The 22348-nt window shown below is 40.7% G+C and overlaps 1 protein-coding gene across 1 annotated transcript in view; it reads left to right on the top strand.

Moving 5' to 3' along the window:
• Positions 1-22348, top strand: part of ZNF536 (zinc finger protein 536) — a 290297-nt gene that overhangs the window by 87883 nt on the left and 180066 nt on the right. Inside the window, exon 6 of the mRNA XM_058813538.1 lies at positions 19448-21619. Within this exon, the coding sequence (XP_058669521.1) occupies positions 19450-21619 (2170 nt within the window). The 5' untranslated portion in view covers positions 19448-19449. The remainder of the gene's footprint in view (positions 1-19447; positions 21620-22348) is intronic.

Here is a 22348-nt window from a genome sequence, read left to right as displayed (position 1 = left end):
AATGGTGTTAGTCTCTGAAAAAAAAAAAAAAAAAAAAGAAAAAGAAAAAATTACCATTAGGAATAATTCCAGTTGCCATTGTTGTTTAGTTACTGTCTTTGTATCACTGCATCCTCTCATCAACTCTATTGCACTGCTGATGCATCCCAAAGTGCTTTGGGTTGATGGTGGCAGTGCCACTGGTGGAAGAGTGTTCCACTGTCAGTGAAATAATGCATAAAGAACTGGAAGCTCCTGGGGATATATTTTCCATTTCAATTTTTATGTTTATTTTCATTCATGAAACCTGGTATAGCCGGTGAGTAATGTGTAAGGTAGGAGTCCCCATTCTCCTGTATTCCAACTTCGTGCTCCATTGCTACTCAGTGGTACTACACAGATATTTTTGAGCAGGGAAAAGAAGGGTGAAACCCTCACCAATCTGTTACAGAAACTCTAGAAGTGTGTGTTGCTGTAGTTAAATGGTGTGTGACTTATGGTCAAATTACACGTGGGTGAATTTTTTTCTTTAAAATGTTTTGTAAGTAATATGTTACAGGCCAATGTAGTTTGGTTTTTATTCTGATTATTTTTATTGAAAGTAGCTTTTCAGGAAAAAAAGGTTTAACTGTAGGTGTCCACCTTGATTTTTGTGTTCTTTGTTGACAACTGCAGAATATGGGTAAATTAAATATTTTTCTGTATATGTGGTTGTCATTTGAAACAATAAGCTTCAGATCTCTGTGGATTGAAGTTCCACCCTGAGATCCATATATGGATAAAAACTTTGTCACTGATTCAGTGTGAGTTTGGACAAAAGCTCATGAGGTTTATTGTAAAGTCTGTCAGCAAGTTGGTTTTGTATTGGATCCATCAAGTATATTTTCAAAATTTGTACCTCCCACTGTTTTAAGTCTTGGTATCTCTGCATATCATGGACTTTGGTGCTTTGTGATTTTTATTATGTACTTTTGCCAGCCTCTTGCATGTTTGCTGGAACTTCCACTGCAAATAGTCCCTTCAGAAAAGTCTGATAACTTCCCATGAAAAATTTAACACAGGTGTTTTAATGAAATGCAGTTTGAAATACCTGGTTTTCTTAACCCTGGCAAAAGAGCCCAAGACAGAGCAGTAAGCACTGATCCCACAGCCAGGTTACCCCTGCCAGCTGCTGTAGCTGTCTCTGTGGTGGTTCCTGCCTCCCAGCACACGAGGAGCAGTGTGCTACTTCAGCCCTAATGAAACCAGGGACATTTGGCTTGCACTGAAAGCTGTGCTAAGTTTACATCACATTTGCCAAGAGCGTGTACACTAAAAATTGCTGTGAATCAGTTAACTTGGGCTAACGTGTTACTCTGTGATAAGTTGTGGTAAACCAATTTTCTGGTCTTCTGAATGCTGAATTTAACTTGACTTTGGGTGGTTTTATTTGAGCTGAGGGAGCTCAGTCTCTTGCTGCTTGTTATTAGCTATAGGAGCCAGGGTGAGATCAGTGTTCCATTGTGACAGCAGCACTGCAGCCAGAGGCTTGGGGTGTTATTTCAGTAACTTTATCAGTCTGATTTGACAAATTGATGTAAAATTAAATACAAACAAACAAACCTACTCCAAACCAAATTAAAAAAAACCCCAAACAAATGAGTAAAAAATCACAAAAGGCTGAGAGTGACTATAGTACTGGTAAGGAAATTATGTTGAGATTGTATTCACTCCCCTTTTCTTCTTTAAAACCTGAGTCTTACAGGACAGTGTTCAGTGGAAAAAGCTTATCCAGCTCTCTCCCTCAATGCATTTTGTTCCAAGAGAAGTTGCCTGTTGCAGAGGGATTTCATGGTACCAGCTCGTTCCCCCTTAGTTTAGGTATTTGAAAACAATCACATTGAAATAGATTTCCCCCATTTCTCTCTCTCTCTGTAACTGTTATATTTGTTACAAGTTCTTCAAGAAATCTGAAAGTAATTTGTTCTTTGACACTTGTGAGAATTTTTAAAAAATGTTGAAGGAAAACTGGTACTGTAAAAGGAAGCAGAAAAACTTGGGCAGTTTGGGACATATGTGACTTTTTTTTTTCCTTTGTCTTTTTCATATTTGGTTAAGAAATGTACTTGTTTAAGAAACAAAGTTGTATAATAAACATATTAGTAATGTTGGAAGTAAGACATGTTTTCCTAATACATTGGTGGAATTATTCTGGATCAGTTGACTCTTCTGTAAATATACCCTTAAGGTCAGGAGGACCTTTGGTTCCACTGCAGTGCAAATGCCATTTGCATAAGTTCAAATTGTCCAGGTCCAGTTTTCAAACACAACCAACTTTTTGGCAGCATTTCAGAATTTATAGTTGCATAGGATTGGTACTGATATTTGTGGACTCTATTTTTCACACTTCTGTTTCTATTTAGTAGCTCTTTTCATATTTTCTATGAAAGATATAATTGAATATGATTTAATCTTCCTTCTGTATTTTATGGGATAGTAGAGAGAGTCACTTGCTTTAGCCTCTTGATCGGAAGACAGGAGAGGCTGACTTCATCAACATAGAGCATTTAGAAATGGATTATTTAAAACATATTTTAAATATAAAACCTCCTCTATCTGTAACAAACTGCAGGAAAAGTGTTCTTCATGCAAGAAAGTTTGGCTTTCAAGTGGAGCCCACTTTTGCCCTTTTTGATTTAGTGGTGGGGAAAAAAAATATCTAAAATTATTTTTGAGGCTACAGAAAGGCTTTTTTCTGAAGAGTAGCAGGAGATGCTTTTCTCCTAGATGGACAGTGTGCTGATCAGTCAGTGGCATTTCAGCCTGGGAACAAGGAGGATTCTCCTTCTTGACCAGAATGGGGGCCAAGGATCTGCAGAGCATCCTGTGGAGCTCCATGCTGTTTTCTGCTCAGCACAAGGCACTGATCAACATCCCCACAATGGTGATTCACTTTGAGTTACTCATTTAGTAAAGCTTCAACTGCTTTATAAATTAAGGCAGACATTATCATTTTTGAGAAATCTAACAATAACAGCCTACCAGATTCCAGAGAATAATAGCAATGACCAACTGTGCAGGTCAGAGGGGCTGTGAGTGTGCATTCGTGAGGACTTCGGCTCTCCTTTGAGAATTTCAGACAGAAGCTTCTATTAAAGTGCAAAGTATTGTTATTATCTTTGTCCTTTATACATATTTAAATAGTACATGATAATCATCTCTGTGAACTCTTAACTATTCATAAAGGTGGCTGTCAGTTAGAGGCCTGAACCAGTACTCCAGATCCAAATACTTAAAATGATAGATCATGTTGTAACCTTCTGAGAATTATTCATAACCTTTGTGTGGGAGGAGTTTCCTTTTAGGAGACAGGCTTTGCAGATGATTAGTTAGTGGGGAATTTAATTGATCTGTTGGGGTAATGATATCCCAGAATGGTGGAGAAATTTTGCCAGTTTAAAGTAATTTTTGTAGATTTACCCACAGGAAGAGCAAGAGGCAGAGGATGATGAAGGTAGAGGGTTCAACCACTTTCCATCCTTCTTGGTGTAGCATTTTCTGATCCATTTCTGGTCCTCCATGGCACAGGGAGTCCCTACAACCCACGTTAGAGCTTCAGCTACCTGCCCCCAAAGAAAGGTTAAAGCAGTATATGAAATTAAAGTTGTATAGAGACAGGTTTGCTCTGAACCATGACATTTTGAGAACTTGATACGTGTATTTTGCAACTCAGTACTCAGAACAACTACCTAATTAGCACAAAAATTTAGGTTGGAGCCTTCAGGTGGAGTGTAATGGAATGTAAATTTTAAACCACAAAATTTTCAGTCTCTATGGACTTCCCAAATACCTTCCTCTTGGGCTGCTGGATGTTCTTTGGCCACTTCTTCTCTTTGACTTGAACCAGAATTTACTGAATCTAAAAAAACCAAATCCAAACACACCTTTCTCACTAAAAATTGAATCAGAAAACTCATATATTGACAATCCATGCAAGAAGTGTCTGCCTTGGGCTGCTGCTGGCCAGCTGTGAGCTCAAAGCACCAGCAGCCCCAGGAGAAAGGAGCAGAGCAGAGACCAGACAGGTGGGGAGCACCTTCCCTTTCACAGGAGCATCATGCAGGACTGTGGGGTCTTGGCACATCTTCCCAAGGGTTTTCCAAAGTTGGAGCTTTGCCTGTTTCACTGATGGCCTCATCCCCTCTGGAGCTCATCAGGTCTTGGAAAGAGCAGCCTGGGCATCCATGCTCTGATGGGCTGCTGTCCTTCCTGGAGAATTCCACTCTTCCTGATTGAGGGAGATACTGTACTCCTTCCTCTAGTTTATTTTACCCTCTTGGTATGCAGAGTATTCTTTGTTAATCTTCCTTATTTATTTGAATGTTAATTGGTCCTTGTTAATTTGGTTTTCTGTGCTGGAAGCCAAGGTCAACAATGAGTCCTTCCACATTAGCTCTTTGTGTGATTGCAAGGTAGTGCAATGCACCTTGGAAAAAAGTAGAAAGAAGCCTTTCCTCTGTTTTTAATGTAACCTTTGTGTCAGGTAGGGGTTTCGAGGTTGAAAGGGAGAGAGAAAATGTATGTTCAGCGCAGGCTGAAGGAGTCCTATTGGTAGAAAGGGACCGTTAAATTAAAAGACAGTTGTTTTGAAAGCAAAATATCACTTGACCCCGAAGAGACAGGCAATTGCAGCCCTGGGGTTAGGTATAACAACAGAGCTGGATTTGCTGTGGGAATGCAAACAGCAGGCCTGGAAACAGATTTAGTTTTTTTCTGTCGCTTCATTGTTTGCATATGCAACTTTCAAACTGCTGTTTTTGTTGCTCCAAGAGCAGTCTCTTCTGCGAACACCCTTCTTTTGGGCTGGAATGGCCATTTTATGAGATAAAAGTAAGAATTTTTGTCTAAAACAGATTCTGTTCCATGGGGCAAAACAAACAGAGCTATCATAACACTTTAAATAGTAATCAAATATGTTTTTCTGTTTGCATTCAAAAAGGTGGAAAGGTAACTTGACAAGATGAAAGAAGAAACCAGATTTGTGTACCCCCCTTTCTCAGTAACAGGTATAGAGTTTTAGAGAAGACTTCAAGGCAAAAAGAAAAAAGCATAGAATATACTGTTATGGTGTTATTTTTGTCTTTCATTTTTATGACAACTTATTTGTACTTAAAGGAATCTTTCCAAAGAGTTAAGAAGCATCATTAAATAAAGACTGTGAAATGTGCAATATGGCTTATTTATTTAAATGTTAATTGGTCCAACGAACACTTCTAATTAGCTCTATATTTGCTTAGCAAAAAGTTTTACAAATTCCAATTGTGAAAAGCAGCTATTTTGAGCTGGTAAGCATGTTGCAGAATCAGCTATGATTTTTCTATAGTTCTCAGCCCTTGAAGGCACAATTTAATTTTTCATGTATGCATACTAGCAACGGTAAACACTTGCGAGTGTAAAGAACCTTCTTTAATTAGCTGCACAACAATTAAAGGATTCACAAACTAAATTGAACCCTGTCTCTGTGCTTACTAGCTGAATTCTACCACCTGTCACAACAGCACTTTGTTCAATCTGTTATGCAAAATCATTATAGCAATATAGCTGAGGAAAAAAAAAGAGAAAACAGCAATTATTTCTTACTTTTCTCTTGAATGGGTTATTTTGGGTTATACTGATGTCAGCTTCATTGAAGCTAACCTTTTGAAATCTGTAACAGCATAATACTTATATGGCAGGCTTAGAATAGCTAGGAGAATATTTTGTTTTACCCTTTTAAGAGCAAGTGAGGCACATCCTGAGAGTACGGTACTTTCTCTGATCATTTGGAGGAAAAAAAACTCACCAAAAACTGTGCTAACTCCTGCAGCAGCCTGTTATTGCTCTTTGTCAGACAAAAAAATGACCAACATCTAATAGTACAAAATTCTCTTTTGTTATTAAAGCTTGCATGCCAATATGAAATCTAGTTTTAAAACCCACTGGTTTTCTAAAGTGGAAAGAGCTGCACTTTTAGCTTACCTGTTGTGGCTTCTGACGTATGTGATTATTCTTCAGTAGCACATAATTATAATCTATAAAATATTGGACTTAATTGTGTGCTAACTTTATTTTTCCTTCAAGGAGAAGTGGTTAAAAATGAAGAAGTTTGCATCTTTACAGAAGAGCCTCACCTCTCAATTAGATTGCACTCTTCTCTGGAGGGAGCCCAGAGGAGCAGGGGCACCAGGACACCAGGGGTCCTGATTTGCACCCCCATTTACCCCTCCTGTACCTCCCTGTACAGGAGTCAGGCTCTGACAGCTCCTGGACACCTGGCTTGGGGCGTGCAAGCTTCAGGCACCATTTCACCCCTCTGCTGCCTGCAGAGGTGAGCACCTGGTTGCCCCCTGCTCACTCCTCTTCCTACTCATTCTGTGCTGGGCAGAATTGGAGGGCACAGGAGGAAGGTGGAAACTTATGAAAGGCCAGCTGGGGAGGAGGTGTGCTTGGGGCAAGAGGGTGAAAGCCCTTGGGTGACCTGCCCTGCTGCTCCTCGCCCAGCTCTTTGCAGGGACAGTGATCCACCCTCAGCACCCCAGGGCTTGTGGTGCTGCTGAGCATTCCCAGTGAAGCAGCAGTGTGTTCTCTCTGTGTAAGGACTGTGGGGAGTGAGGAAGACCTGTTTAGGTTTCTCTTTATTCTGCAGTGACAGCTGACAGGAATGTGCACCTCGCTGCCAGCTCTCCTGCGGGAGAGGCACAGGTACAGTTCTGTGTGCTCACCAGAGCTGAGGAGCTGAAAGCAAAGCTGCCTGCTGACAGCTTCCTGAAATCATATCAATAACATATTGTTAGCTCTGCTGATTGAAGCTAAAAGAGTCTGCTGTTGGATAAAGGATACGTGATACGGGCATTTCATAAGCTAGGGATATAAATGAATAACTCTGCTCATTCACAATGCTTACACTTTTTACAGTATAATTTTTATACTATTGTCATTTTTCAATATTTTTGAAAAACACAGAATGAGAACAAAGAAGTTGTTTAATAACACTGTGAGTTTGGCTTTTTTCTAAAATAGTCAGTCAGAAAATAAAATTCAACAAAAAATTGGGAAAAGACTTCTCTTTTCGTTACTTAAAAAATTAGAAAAAATAAAGCTGCAAGGAAGTCAAATACTTTGATTAAACTTGACTTAAATTCTCAGATAATTTTGCACTGAAGTATGATGAGCCACAATTTGCTCTATACATCTACTTCTTTCTTTCTCACATCAAATAAGAATAGTTAGCCTATTCTGAAGTATAAAACTAAGGAGATGAAAATCCTTTTAATTAGAAAGAGATATAATGATCTCCACATTCATAAGTATAGGTGCAAGGGGCTGGAATTCAGAAAAATGAGTTTCTGCTTGGGCAACAGGAGCAATGCCCAAACAGGGATTTTGTGTGGGAACTCCGGACTGCTCTCAGCTCTGGAGATTTGGGATTCAGTCCTGTAGGAAGAGAATCTCTCTGATGCTCCTGTTGTAAGTAGTGGGAGCCCAGTCACTGCCTCCCACGGCCAGGGGCTTGAACCTGAGCCACCAAACCTTTCTCCCCACTTTTGTCTGGCTTTGTGTTTTGCTGGAGTCACCTGCATTCACACTGGTTTGCAGAGTGTGGATTAACATTGAGTGAAGCTTTACACTGGAGAAAGTGAACACAAACTGCTCATTTGCACAGGCTTTTCAAGAGGCTTGGAATAGTTTCAGTGAGAGTTTGTGGTGTTTTTGTGTGTGTTGTGTTGAAATCTTGCAGTGAAGCAGTCCCTGTTAGTCCTTGGTCCTTCTGATAACAACTGTAGCTGCTCTCAGCTCACTGTGGGGCTGGAGGCTCCTGGGATGCTGTCAGTCACTCAAAGGAGTTTGGTCAGAGCTGTTTGTGGCCAGAGCTGGCTGCTAAGGATATATTACACTCAGCAGAGTCCATCTCCCACCTGACTTTGCAACCGTAATTGAACTTGCCAGGGTTTGTCATCCTGGGATTGCATTTATCAGACTTTCTTTGTCAGCTTTGTTACCACTCACCTATCACCATGAGAGGCTGTCTTTTCAGCCAAGGGCCTGCAATGTTGCAATTAACATCAAAATTATTTCAAGGATTTTTATCCTGCAGGTAGCTTTAGAATGTTATTATATTTTTACAGTATTCCTTCTCCCCTGCTTCATCTATCTGCCATGTGTCTGCCAGGTTTTCAGTGCCTTTCTGTTAATGATCAAAGCTACTGTGCCCACATGAAACAGGGGTACCTAAGCAGCAGTTGGTGCCCAGCTTGTTGGGTCTTGAGGGCCATTGCACTTAAAGATGAGTCCTGTTTCACCACAGTCAGTGCTCACATCTCTGCTTCCATGGAGAGAGAGGGGATTCCCTTTCCTGTACCTGATCCGTCAGGGCAAAGGGAGGAGATTCTCTGTTCCCTTCAGGGGCTGCACAAAAGTCCCATCTTTGCAAAGCCAAGAGCACTGCAAAGATGGGACCTTTTCTTGTGCTCACTGGTGTGACACCATTGTTATTCCCTTGGCTTAACTGCAAAACTGTGACAACTATTTGGTACCACCATTCAGAGGAAAAGGCAGAATAATCTCGCTGCAACAGGTAGAGAGGATTTAAAATCAGGGAAAATACAGGGAAATACCCTGAGTCAGTTACTTTTGGTATAGATGCTCCTGTTTGGGGTTGTCTTCCTCCCTCTGAAAGAGCAGTGTGGTGTATTTCTTTTTGCTCCTCTAAAAGAACATAGGATAAAGAGTTTGTTTTCTGGAAATTCCTCAGGGTGGGTGTCTGAGCAGCACAGAGACTGCTAACCACACCCTGGTAAGCCCAAGCCACTTGTATCAGTGGGAAAACAGCTCAGAAGGTCCACGTTGGCCTTAGAGTTCCCAGCTCTGCTCTTGTGCTCATGACAGTGATCAATTGATAAAGTTGAAGGGCAGAAGCAGTGGTGTATGAGTAAGAATATGGGCAGAACAGAACACCAATGCAATAAAGGGGATTTGTGTTTTCTTCTGCTTCATTTTACTTGGTATTAATTAGGTACATTTTTTCATGCCTTAGTCTGTGTGATATTTCCTCATCTATCTTTTCCACTTAATTCTTTAACGAGTTTTTTTCTTTCTGCTTTTTGGGAGACCACAAACACAAGGGGTATTCTGTGAAATGTTTGCTCTATTTTCCAGCATTAACCTGCTTCTAGTGTCCCTGCCTATTTCAACTGCATCTTTTACTCCATCTCATTTCACTCAAACTTTAAGGCTTTCTCAGCTTTATTCTTTTTTTCCTTTTTCCCCCTGGAAATTAGTATTAAATTAATATGATGAGTAATAACTCATGAAAGCCACTTGTATCTAAGAATCACTACGACCATCTAAATTTTGTGTGGTATTTTTTGTCACCAAGTCTATGTGTTATAGGGAGAAGAAGAATCAGTTGGATTGAGGGAAGAAAGAAGATAGAATTTGGAGATAGAAAGTATTAACAGCCAAGAATCTCTGTTATTAAAAAACAAAAAAATCTAGCATTTTAAACAAATAAAAAAAATTTATGCTGACAGGTTTGCCATGAGTTAAAAAACTCTGTCTATTCAGCAGTCAATTATGTTTGATAAAGGAAAGCTATCTGGCATACTGGACTACGCAATGGGAGTCAAGAGTTCTGGATGCTGTCCCTGGCTTCTTTACAGAGGATGAGCCATCTATTTAAGTCAAGATACATGGCAAGCTTTTTCCTAAATGAGATGTGGAAATGATCAGTTTGGAATACTTATTTCTACAGTGCTGAAATTCTGAAAAAACCTTGGTCCCTTTATGCTCTTTGGGAGCACAGAAATTGGGCAAGTTCTGAATTTCTACCTGTTTCCACTTCCATTGTATTAAGATGTTGGGTGTTTCTGTACCCAGCAAAGAAACATTTAGCAAAGGTGTTCCTCTCCTCTCTGATTGATCACAGTGTGCTTTGGGGTTCCATGTGCTGGAGGCCTTTAGGGAATGCTGGGGCAGGAGCTGCTGGGGGGAAACGAGGAGCTCTTTCCACATCTGTAGTGTGGCCCTTTATGCTTTTCATGGGGGTGACTTTTTATTTTTAATATTGTTTTTTTCCTAAATATACTGACCTTGAAGAATGCAGCAATTGATCTTTTCATTCTCTCTATATTTCTTCCTCTCTTTTGTTCCCCATTTAGAATTATTGGGAGTAAAATAAATGCAGTTGTATTATATATGTACTTTAGGGGTATGTATTATCACATATGTTCTCTTTCATGTGCAACAGGTTACACAAGATTTAATATAATAATCTTTCCTTTTTATAAAAACATTCTCTTAGGCACGTAGTTTCTGTCTTGATGTCATCACAGGTAGCCCATATGCTTAGTGATGCATTGTTTTGTCTACAGTCTAACTCAATAGCATGCAATTTGGAGCATCCTTAATTATCCTACAAACCATTTTGTGATAATGAAACCAAATATGGTGTAGACTTGGCTGACATCTCTGTGATATTACTTGGCATACCAAATATTGCTGTTTCAAATATAAATTGGTTACTGCTTCTTCAAAATATGCATTCTATTAATTAAATCTATACTTGAGACATCATCCCCCCACCTCCCAAGCTGTTATAAGTATTCTCTCTCTCCTTGTTCTGTATGCAGATAGGGTTGGTATAGGCTGTCTAATTTGACAAAAAATAGGCTAACCTTGGGGTCTTTCAGTCCTACAAGCACAGTTGAGTGTGCAGAGTCTTTCCATATAACTAGGTCTTTTGTTCCACTAGAGCAAATGACTTAATTTGTTAGAGAGCTTTTTTTTTTTTAAAAGGTTTAACTGTAACAGTCTTTACCTAATAGACCTGGGATTGCAGGGAGGTGATTAATGTGAATTAAAGGATCTCTGTGACACAGGACTAAAGGACAAAATTACGGTGCTGTTGTTGTTGGCAATCCCACTCGTGCAATTTAATTCCTCCCTAAACCAGATTCCCAACATTTTGCATAAAGTTAAAGGAAAGGTCCAACTGGACCACATACTTTTCAAAAGTCTCTCTATTCAGGGATGTTCTGTTTATGCATTTTCCCGGGCAATGAGTGTCTTTGTCCCTTGAAATCCATCTATTTATTGCAGTGACACCTACTGCTGAGAGAGCTGATCCGCAGCAGGCTCGGATCCTGTTAAACTTGGCCAACAAGCACTTTGTGACTCAACCAGCAGATGTTTCTGTGGCTCGGGTCAAAGGCAACTTATGGACCCAGGTTTTTCTGCTTTGCTCCTTGCATTAAGTGCCAGGAAAGTCAACACTAGGTACAGACAGCTGACCTGACCAGTAGCAGGAGGAACTGAACCAGGCCCCTGAGGATCTGCAAAGACCAAAGCATTAGTCTGTTGAGCCACTGTGCTGGCTACAGTCCAGCAGTTTCAGACAACTGACTATCTGATTGCATGCCTGGGTTTTAGTAATGATTTCACATACTTATTTGATGATTTGTATCCAAGCTTATGCTTCTGACAGGTGCCCTTGCGAACAAAATCTCGCTGGGCTATCACATATGAATATTTCACAGTCAATCATACTTTGATCTCTGGGACATATGTGCATTTGACATTATATTTAGCTGTGCACAAAATCTAAGTCTAAGCCTTTGTGAAATGAAAAAAAAAAATCATCAACCCATCATTACAGTTTTGGATTTAAGTTGTTTCAAACTGTGCTTTGAGTTCTGTGGTCTTAACTCTTCTCTATTGATCTCTTTGTAATTGGTTCAGAGGGCCTGATCCTCCTGTCCTCACCCAGCTGAAATGCTTGGCCTTTTATTTGGAACTTTCCTGTGTGAGGAATGCAGGATTAATAGGGTCAACATTATGTATCTTTTAATGTTATATAATGGGTTAGAGCATTGCAGACTTCCAGAGCAGTGCAGTGTCCTCAGATGAGAATAGGAGATTCAGAGCCCTTTCCATGCTGTAAAAATGACAAAAAAATGAAATAATAAATATGCTTTGTAGAGTCTTCCAGGCATATTATTATTTTATTTGTACTCTGTGATGGTAAAGTGGTTCATTAAAAGCTTAATTTTAAGGTTTCTTCAATCTGATGTGGATGCCAGTTAGATTAATTAAAGTGAATGATCAGATAGGAGCTACAGGAAATTGATCAAATTGGAGAGGGTTTAATCAGTTGTATACATTCCAAATTACATGAAAATAACAAATTTACTTTAAAAAATGCTGTTTCTAAAGTAACAGAAGCTTTAGTTTAATGAAGCATTCCACAAATAAGGCTCCAATATGAATTTTGGTATCACTCTTTTCTTTACTTTTGCCATCAAAAGATCACTAGGAAAAAAAAGTAAAATGAGAATCAATGTTTATAAGCTAAGAAATAATGATCCCAGATGCAACCAGTGCCTGGAAAAAAAAAATCATGATTTTTTTTTTTTTATTTTTTAATCTACTGAACTTTCAGTAGCAATTATTTATCCTTCTCCTCTTTGGATCTGACTTCTTAAGTATATGCAAGTGAAATAGAATAAATAAGGAGGAAAACAGATTTTGCTAAGTCACATGCAAAGTAGCAATAAATCAAACAGCTTGTCTGCATTCTTCTAATCTTTCTATTCTAATCTGTGAGTGAGATTTATAAATGACCTCTCCTCTCCTCTGTGCTCATCTTCCTAGATTGTGATCACAAACGGTTCACAGTCCTCCACTCCATGGGTGCTACCAACCAAAGACTGCTCTGGTGATTTATCTTCCACTGATCAGTTATCAGTCCCAAAGGCTGTGCTAACTAGAAAGTACCCTGCAGATGTAACAGGTGTTTTAGAAAGCTACTCTCTTCCCAGCCCACAGCAAAGGCAGTACAGCCTCAGCAAACCATTTTCTGTCTGCTAATGACTTTTGAAACTTCAAAATCCCTCTGCTAACCCTTCTTTAAGACATAAAAACTGTTGTGGAATGAGTTGGCTCTGTTGTTACTAAAGGAGTACTTTGTTTTGGAATCAATAAGCAGCTTGTTTAAATATCAGCACTACAAAGCAGCCACAGTTTTGTCAAATGCCTTCCCGGCTGCCCCCTGCGTGGTGCCGGTGCTGGAGGATGGGTGATGGAGTGGGGCTGTGGGATGGAGCCTCCTGGGCTGTGGGATGGGGCTGCCACAGAACCTCCTGGGCTGTGGGATGGGGCAGCCCTGGAGCCTCCTTGGGTATGGGATGGGGCAGCCCTGGGATCTCCTGGGATGTGGGATGGAGCAGCCCTGGAGCCTTCTGGGATGGGGCAGCTCTGGAACCTCCTGGGATGTGGGATGGAGCCTCCTGGACTGTGGATGGGGCAGCCCTGGAGCCTCCTGAGATGTGGGATGGATCCTCCTGGGGTGTGGGATGGGGCAGCCCTGGAGCCTTCTGGAGCTGTGGATGAGGCAGCCCTGGAGTCTCTTGGGGATGTGGATGGGGCAGCCCTGCTCCCCCAGAGCTCTGGGCAGGCTGTGCTCTGCTCCTGCTCCAAACCAGCTCTCTCCAGCAGGAGCTGCGAGATACACGTGCTCTGCAATGCCCACAAAGCCTAAATGTGCTAATGTCACTAATGGTGATAGCCAATTACCAAGCTGGCCTTAATAATGTTTAAATAAAAACAAATAGATAGGGCACATTACCTGTAGGCCAACTTTCTTTTTTTAAAGACATCCTGTTATATTCCAGAAACCATATATTTTCCTGATATAATTATATTATACCCCAAGGAACAGGACACCTACTTAACAAAAACTCCTATGAAGTCGATGCAATTACTCTATTTTACATAAGTAAAATGAGAATAGAATCTGGCCTAATGTTTATTTCATTTTATCAGACTGGATAATACTGTCCTGGTGGCATTAAATACAGCTGATCTCTCCCCTCCCCTTCCGTGCACACATGTTTTTGTTAAAATCCAACTATTTACATCTATGTCTCTTAGTATTGCCTACAAATCAGTCAAAGAAGAGTAGGTCATTTATCCTGCCCTACTGTTTATATATTAATCATCTGGCAAATAAACTGCTCAGTATCCTACCCACCTCAGTAATATTTGTGATGTAATTTGTTTGGATGCCCAAATGTCACCAGCGTTGATTGTAAGAGATGAAAAAAATGTACTTGCTCAGCACACCAAGCTCTGGGCTAAAATGTAAGCATGAAATCTCTGGTTTATTTTTGTAATAATGTTTACAGCTGTTTAATGACCCTGAAAGGGTTCACTAGTCTGGTGTTCTGTATTTCTTAACAGGAGTGTATTATGCTTATAACAGCTTTAGTTCAACTGTTTCTGCTGCAACAATAAGAACAATATTTAATAAAAATTCAATATATATTCTGATCTCAGCAATACCTGTTTACGAGTTGCTAAGAACTGAAGCAGTCTGTATTGGAGTATTTAGAATTTGCCAGTGGACCACAAGATAATGTAGATGTATGTGAATTTTTCTAGCTGGAAAGATAAATACCAGGTCTATATTCTGAAAGCATAAGTAAGAGTGTGTGTAGCTCTAACTGCTCAGAGGATCAGGGCCAGAGCGAGCTTGTCGTTTAAACACGTGAGCTTGTAAAGCATTACTTTGCTTACTGAACTGTAAATCTTTTAACTAACCTAATCTAAGCTATAATAACAGCACAACAGTGGCTTTAAAATGACTGTTTTCTCTACAGCACTGAAGAGGGGAGAGCTTCAGTGTGTGTGTGTGTCCAGCAGGAATGAACAGGTGTAAATAAGAGCTGAATTTGGTCCATCTGTTTACAAAGATAACAGGTGTGTGTCTGCACATATGTGTCTGTATACAGATATTCATGTGCCTGCATATGTTTACATGTGTGCCCAGGCATAGATTTATCTTTAAATTCTCTCATCCTGCTTGCCATATTTTTTTCTCTGTTTCCAGCAAGAGGAAGCTCAGCTTCTCGTATTACATTAATGTAGTTGTGATGACAGGCATTTCTGGTGTCATAATTGGTTTTAAATTCCAGTAATCCATTTCAAATAGTTAAATAAAATCTGTGTGTTCAATTGAAATGGCTAAAGCCAGAACTTTCGCTATTGATATCACAGGAAATAGTCTTGAGGGCAAAAATGTGAGCGAAATCAAAATAACTATTAGTATCATCAAAGGGACTTGAATGTCTCACTGTACCTTTATGTAGGAGATGAGAGAGAGTATTTTATAGTATCTGTATCCCACAGTGAGTTTCATAAGCTGAGCTCCTCCTCAGAGGAACAGGATCCTGCACGCTGGGCACAGTTTGTGGCCAGATGGCCTTGGATGGTCGGTGTGCTGCCTCCCAGAGGTGCTGCTGCCCTGCCCAGTGCAGAGAGAACCCAGCTGGGTGTAGCCTGTGTCTGCAGCGGGGTTGGTTTGGGGCTTTTTGGCCACAGCAACTCACCTGGGCAAGAGCTGAGGGTTTCTTTAGGTTGGAAAGGGCAGCCTGTGACTGCTGATCCCAACATGCTCCGGTGCGGTGCCTTGTCTTGAGAGACACTGTCTTTACCCAACATTTGAGACAATTAAAGGTCAGAAATCTACTAAATAAACTTCAACAAATATATTTTGAATTCTTTAACAATCTCAAATTTGATTTGCGGTTCATTTTGTAAACATTTGTTTACTACAGAGAACATTGTGCTTCTGTTCCCAGCACGAGAGATGGCAAAACATTCTGTGCCTTCCTTATATGAGAGATCAGGATCATGAAAATAATGTGATAGACTATATATTTCACAATTGAAAGCTAGAGGTTTTCCCTGCATGGAGCATCAAAGTAGCACTTATTAATGGACTTTTCCAGATTTTTTATTTTTGTATACCTTGATACCAAGGTGAGTACCATGAACTGCAGGGGCCTCAGTGGGGAATGAAAGCCCCTTGCTCCACCTGGGGTAACCCTCTCTGGCCACAGATCTAGACAGGGATGATGGATAAAGAGGGAGAATGAAATTGCTAATTCTTTTTTTTTTTTTTTTTGAGAAATTAGGAAAATTAGATTGAGTTATCTAATTCATAGTGGAATGATGGATGAGGCTGTGTTTTGTTTCTGTCTTGCATGTGGATACAAGATGAGATTTTGGTAGGTTTTGCTGTGAAAGGGCTAAAGGATACCAGGAGTGAAAGCTGAACAGTAGCAAGGTCCCTGTGTTCAGAAAAGCTGAAACTGGGCATGGCAGGAGGAGAAATTCACAGGGCAGTACTTTCAGTGCCATGGTTATGCTTTGCAATGAAACCAGGTTGGAGTGAGGAAAAGAGGAGACAATTCAGAGCCAGAGGGAGGAGCAGGCCTGCAAGAAGCAGGGGCAGACGAGGGGGAGATGCAGTTTAAGTGAAGAATACATCTTGAGATGGTGGTGGCTGGACCCCAGGAACTGCACTGCTGATCGGAGTGGGTGGCATTCAGAGCTGGTTGTTGCTCACTAAGCACAGGCTTTGCTGACCTTTCTGCATATTTAATAAAAAATGTAAAACATTTGCCATGCCTAAAGATCCATGTGGGGGGGTTAGGTTCCCCCGACTTAATCCAAAATTATTAGTCTTTAAATGAGAAATTATGGATTTGGTATTCCTCTAAACGATTTTTTTCTTGTTCTCTCAATATTCTACATTAAATATTTCTGTATGATTTTGGAAGACAGAAAATAGCAAAAAGGAAAAATTGGAAAACTTGCCATGTTCCAGCTACAACTGCTGTTACTTTATTAAAGTTATATTTGAAAAAGAAGCACAGAATAACTAAACCTCAACCACAACTCCCCTCCCCAATCCAAATAACCATACATTTGAACTGATGCTTAGGGTTAAACATCAGAATTAATAAATTCCACTGGGATCTGTCAGCATTTCCAAACTTCGATAGAGCATAAAATGCTAAAATTAACTACCCAAACCTCTCTGAGCATGTAAAAGCACCGGGTCCTATTGAGATCAACTAAAAAAAAAAAAATTAGACTGTAGTTTTGAAGCTGTTATGGAATAATGACAATTCACAAAGACCTTTCTAAACATTCTTCAATGTTTGTGTGCGTCAGCACATGCTATGCATTTCTGGAATTGTCACATTCTTGTTTGCCAGCATGCCTTGTTTAAGCATGGTGGGGAGAAATAACACTCCTGGATATGTGGAATCCAGACAAAAAGTAGATTCAGGTTTTGGGGTTTCTCTTGTGTTGTTATTTGTGAGAGTATTTGTTATTTTTTTAAGAAGCACATAGGCAAATATTTAAAATCTCGGTTAACTTCAGGTGATGGCAGACCTAAGGACCACAAGTATTCAGTTGTTTAATTAATCCTTTTGAACATGAATTTGGTTTGTTCCAAAAGTTAAGAAAACTTTCAAAAATTTAAAAAAAAGTGGTTTGTGTGTACCCACATTTTGAATGATTGTGGTCTGCTGCACAGAAAACTTGAATGGAAATTAAGAATTTTCCTTGTTTGCTACATGGCCTTGGGTGAACACCTGGCTTAATTATGTTCTCCTACTCTCTACTTTTGGAAAACAGGCGCTGCAAGCTAAATTTAAGTGGATTTCTTTTATAGACTTAACTTCTTTATATTTTTATGAATAACAACATTGACAGCAGGCAAATAATGGGCCCCCAATATGTGACCCAAATCAGACTGTTAAATTTTGAAAAATATCTGTTATGTCTATGGGCAATATTAGGTAGCTCTTTTTCTTTTTTAATACATGTGAATATAACTCTTTCCTGTACTTACAAGATCTGCATTGTGTCACAACCTCAGTCATCTGCCAGGAGCAAAGAGGTCTCCCCTCAAAGACCTCCCATACTTTGTTTTTAGGCCCTGATCCTGCAAATACTTAATCATGTGTGGAACTTTGCTTTCAAGAGTCACCCTTTGAAGTCTACTGGACTGCTCCCACGAGCACAATTACATGCATTTTAAGTGTGTGCCAGATCTGGACCTTGAATTGTCTATCAAGTGGCCACTGTGTAGCTGTGTGAGGAGTGGAGTCCACCCAGGCTGTGCCTGGAGCCTTTGTGGAAGACACAGGGAAAAAATGCTTTTGGCTAAAGACAAAGAGAGGGGTGACCAAATTAAATTTTTAAGAACCTATAGGATTCAGTGGTTTTGAGAGTGAATAAAGTGTCAAATCACGCCACTGAACAACAAAAATCTTAATTGTAGTCTAATATAATCTTATGGCATCATATAGTTTATGAATTAGTTATGAGAAACTTTATATTTTTAACAGAATTTTATAGATACGTTATATCTGTATAGAGTAGAGAAGTGGCAAGGATGGATTATTGTGGACAATTATGCAGACCAGAACAGAGCACTTGTGTTTTACAAACAGCTCTGAATTCTAATTTCCTGCAATATACATAGCGCAGCTACAATTTGTAGTCATTACTGTGTATTAGGAAAGTTATTAGAATTCTTAAACTTGTTGAGGCTTTCCACAACACCTTTCCCAGATTTTAATTGGTTTTATCTAGTTCCATAAGAGAGCTCTTTAAAACAAATCAAAGTGTCTTAAATCACATGTATCACCCATCGAAAGACTTCCAGAGATATTCCTTCTGTAATCTGGAAAGTTTTCCTAGGAACAGAAATCTGAAGGTTCTCAACTATGAATTAAAAGACTTGGCAGAAGATAATTTATGTGCCTTTTGATGGGCTCAGTTTCAAAATGACAAAATAACAATGTTTTGTAACAGAAGGGTTAAATCTTAATCTCAGAGGTTTACAAAGCTGCTAGTCGCAGTCTCCTTAAAATTTAATATACCTCGTTAATGCTTACTTGCAAACACTGAAGGATTTTTATGATTATAATCATGTGTTACAGCACCTAGTACTGTTTCTAAGCAGCATACTAATCAGCTTAATGAGATATTACTGCACTTTTTGTTGACTAAAGCAAAATCCCTTTTATTGTTCTAAAGCTTGTCCTTTATTTTTTCCCAAAACATTATCTTGTTTTATTGTACACCAGTAAATATCATACCATCGGTTTTTTGTCAAATCATAAAACTATCTTTCTCATTGTAGAATGTGTAATATATTGAATATGCTTAATGGAACTGAAAGTTACAAATGGATTTCTATTTTGGGGTTTTTTTGCTGGCTTTTTAAATGAAAATGGGAGAGATGCCTAAGATTTCTTTTTTTATAGATTTAGAAATGCAGACAGGTGCATTTTCACAAGAAGGACAAGGGAGGTGGTAAATGCCTTTGCCCCTTCTGTAATAATTAGATTTTGAAATTGTCGCATATTTTAAAATAGTAATGAATATTTTTTGGTACACATGCAGAATGAGTACATGTATGATCAAAACTGTCTAGCACAGTTGGCACTTAATACACTTTTAATTGTTTTTACACTAATTCCTTTGCATTATTATGAGTAGGTAAAACATAAAATGCAAATTGTACGGCAGTGATTCAATGCTTGTAGCTCTTTCACAGTCTGAATCTAAAATATCTTCTGATTTTCAGAGATGGAGGAAGCTAGTTTGTGCCTTGGTGTTTCTTCAGCTGTGCCAGAAGCTGACGCCCATCTCAACAGCACCATACTCAATGGGCAATATTCAATGAGTCAGAAGCTGCACCAGATCACTTCCCAGCTCAGCCATGCCTTCCCAGAGCTCCAGAGCAGGCAGAATCCCGAGGAGAAGGCGTCAGTGCCACTAGAAGACAAAAGTCACATGTCCATAGCAAACCAGCCCATCAGCAGCCAGATGGCCCTGCTGGCGAACCAGCTCAACAGAGAGGTGGACACCAGCTTGAACGGGCGTGTGGATCTGCAGCAGTTCCTCAATGGGCAGAACCTGGGCATTATGTCTCAGATGAGCGACATCGAGGATGATGCCAGGAAGAACAGGAAGTACCCCTGTCCCCTGTGCGGGAAACGCTTCCGCTTCAACAGCATCCTCTCGCTGCACATGAGAACCCACACTGGAGAGAAACCCTTCAAGTGCCCCTACTGTGACCACAGGGCAGCTCAGAAAGGCAACCTGAAGATACACCTGCGTACTCACAAGCTTGGGAACCTTGGCAAAGGTCGTGGAAGGGTCCGAGAAGAGAACAGACTTTTGCATGAGCTGGAGGAGAGAGCGATTCTTCGGGACAAGCAGATGAAGAGCAGCCTCCTGCAGCCACGGCCCGATGTGAAAACACAGCAGCACACCCAGCCCATGCCGCTCGCAAACTGCAACTTGTCTGTGCCACCTAATCACAACACACCTGATACTTCAAACCCTGTTCCCTCTCCAAAGCCAGCCAGCGTCCAGGAAGAGGTTGTCGCTCAGACAGCCGGGTTCAGATGCACGTTTTGCAAAGGCAAGTTTAAGAAGCGAGAAGAGCTGGACAGGCACATAAGGATCCTACACAAGCCTTACAAGTGCACTCTGTGTGACTTTGCTGCCTCGCAGGAGGAGGAGCTCATCAGCCACGTGGAGAAGGCTCACATAACTGCAGAGTCAGCACAGGGCCAGGGCTCCAACGGGAATGGGGAACAATCCACCAATGAGTTTCGCTGCGAGGTGTGTGGCCAAGTGTTTAGCCAAGCCTGGTTCCTAAAAGGCCACATGAGAAAGCACAAGGATTCCTTTGAACACTGCTGTCAGATCTGCGGGAGGCGATTCAAAGAGCCTTGGTTTCTTAAAAACCACATGAAAGTTCACCTGAATAAGTTATCTGTAAAGAACAAATCTCCTAATGATCCTGAAGTACCTGTCTCCATCAGCAGCATGTCCCAGGAAGCTCATGCAAACTTGTATTCAAGATATCTGTCATGTTTGCAGAGTGGCTTTCTTCCCCCTGACAAGGCGAGGTTGAGCGAACAAAATCAGATCTACAACAAAGGAGACATGCCCATGAAAGAGAAGGAAGTCTTGGGCAAGCTCCTTTCCCCCATTTCTGGCATTGGCCACGGCATTGCTGAGGGGGACAAACATTCTTTATTGGGCTGTCTCAATCTGGTGCCTCCTCTGAAATCCAGCTGTATAGAAAGGTTACAAGCTGCCGCCAAAGCAGCAGAGATGGATCCAGTAAACAGCTATCAGGCCTGGCAGCTTATGGCAAGGGGAATGGCCATGGAACATGGCTTTTTGTCTAAAGAGCAGCAGATACAGCGCAGCCACGAAGACACTTTGGCAAATGCCGGAGTTATGTTTGATAAGGAGAAGCGGGAGTATGTGTTAGTAGGAGCAGATGGCTCTAAGCAGAAAATGCCTGCTGATTTGGTTCACAGCACTAAAATGGGCAATCAGAGAGACTTGCCAAGCAAACTAGACCCTTTAGAAGGCAGTAGAGATTTTTTGTCACATGGTATGAACCAGGGACTCGATTACAACTTACAAAGTCATGGAAACATAAAAGAAAAGCCAACTGAATGCCCGGACTGCGGCAGGGTTTTTAGAACATACCACCAAGTGGTCGTTCACTCCAGGGTCCACAAAAGAGACAGGAAAGGAGAAGATGAAATAATTCAAGGTAGTCTCGATGAGCGGCGTGGGTCTGGAAGTGATCAAGAGTCTCAGTCTGTCAGCAGGTCGACAACACCAGGGTCCTCTAACATTACTGAAGAAAGTGGAGTAGGTGGGGGTCTCTCGCAGACAGGGAGTGCTCAGGAGGACAGCCCTCATCCTTCCTCACCCTCCTCTTCAGGTATGATAACTTCTTCTTCCCTCTCTGCACTGAAAGCTTCATAGCTCTATTTGGAATCATGGCAGTAAAGTAGTTTATGCATTCTCTTGTCAGGTTGTTTCCTACAGTCCACAGGGATGTGCTGTTATTTGCCAGAACATCTGTGTTTGGGTTCCTGCAATGCCTTTGAGGTTAATTCTCTGCTCACCCTTCTCCCCTGCAAGGGCAGCAGGTTTCCCAGCCTTTCAGCTGACACCTTCCCACCCTGCAGGGTCTGAGCAGCCACCAATGGCTGTGCCTCTTCCAGGGCCTCTCCCTCCAGGTTTTGGAAGGTGGTTTTGTGGTTTTCTCCTCCTCTTCTATTCATGGTGTCTCTCTTGCAGATCCTGCCCTATTCTCCACGTAAAAGGGTGAGGAAGGATGCCTTCTTTGAGCTGTAGTTAATAAACTGCATGTTGGCTCCCCTCTCTGATTGCCCTCCTTCTGACAGCCATGTCAGTTCCTTAGCTATGTCCTTGTACCTGGCCACTGGACTGATTAAAAAAGAGATTCAGAAATACAAATTACTAACCTTCTGACAATCTTCTAACTTATGTGCAGATTTTAACTTGTATGAAGCCTTCTGCTTAATTCACACCCGTTTGAAAGTACGAGAAAAAACAGAAGTCAGACTGAAACATTTTAATTGTATTATATGTCATATTAACTTGCTGTGCATAAAATAGCAAAGCAGATAATATTTCATTGGAG

The sequence above is a fragment of the Ammospiza caudacuta genome, chromosome 13, assembly GCF_027887145.1.
Source record: "Ammospiza caudacuta isolate bAmmCau1 chromosome 13, bAmmCau1.pri, whole genome shotgun sequence".
Taxonomy (NCBI): domain Eukaryota; kingdom Metazoa; phylum Chordata; class Aves; order Passeriformes; family Passerellidae; genus Ammospiza; species Ammospiza caudacuta.
Note: the sequence above shows the minus strand (reverse complement) of the source record. Positions and strands in the feature narration are given on the sequence as shown.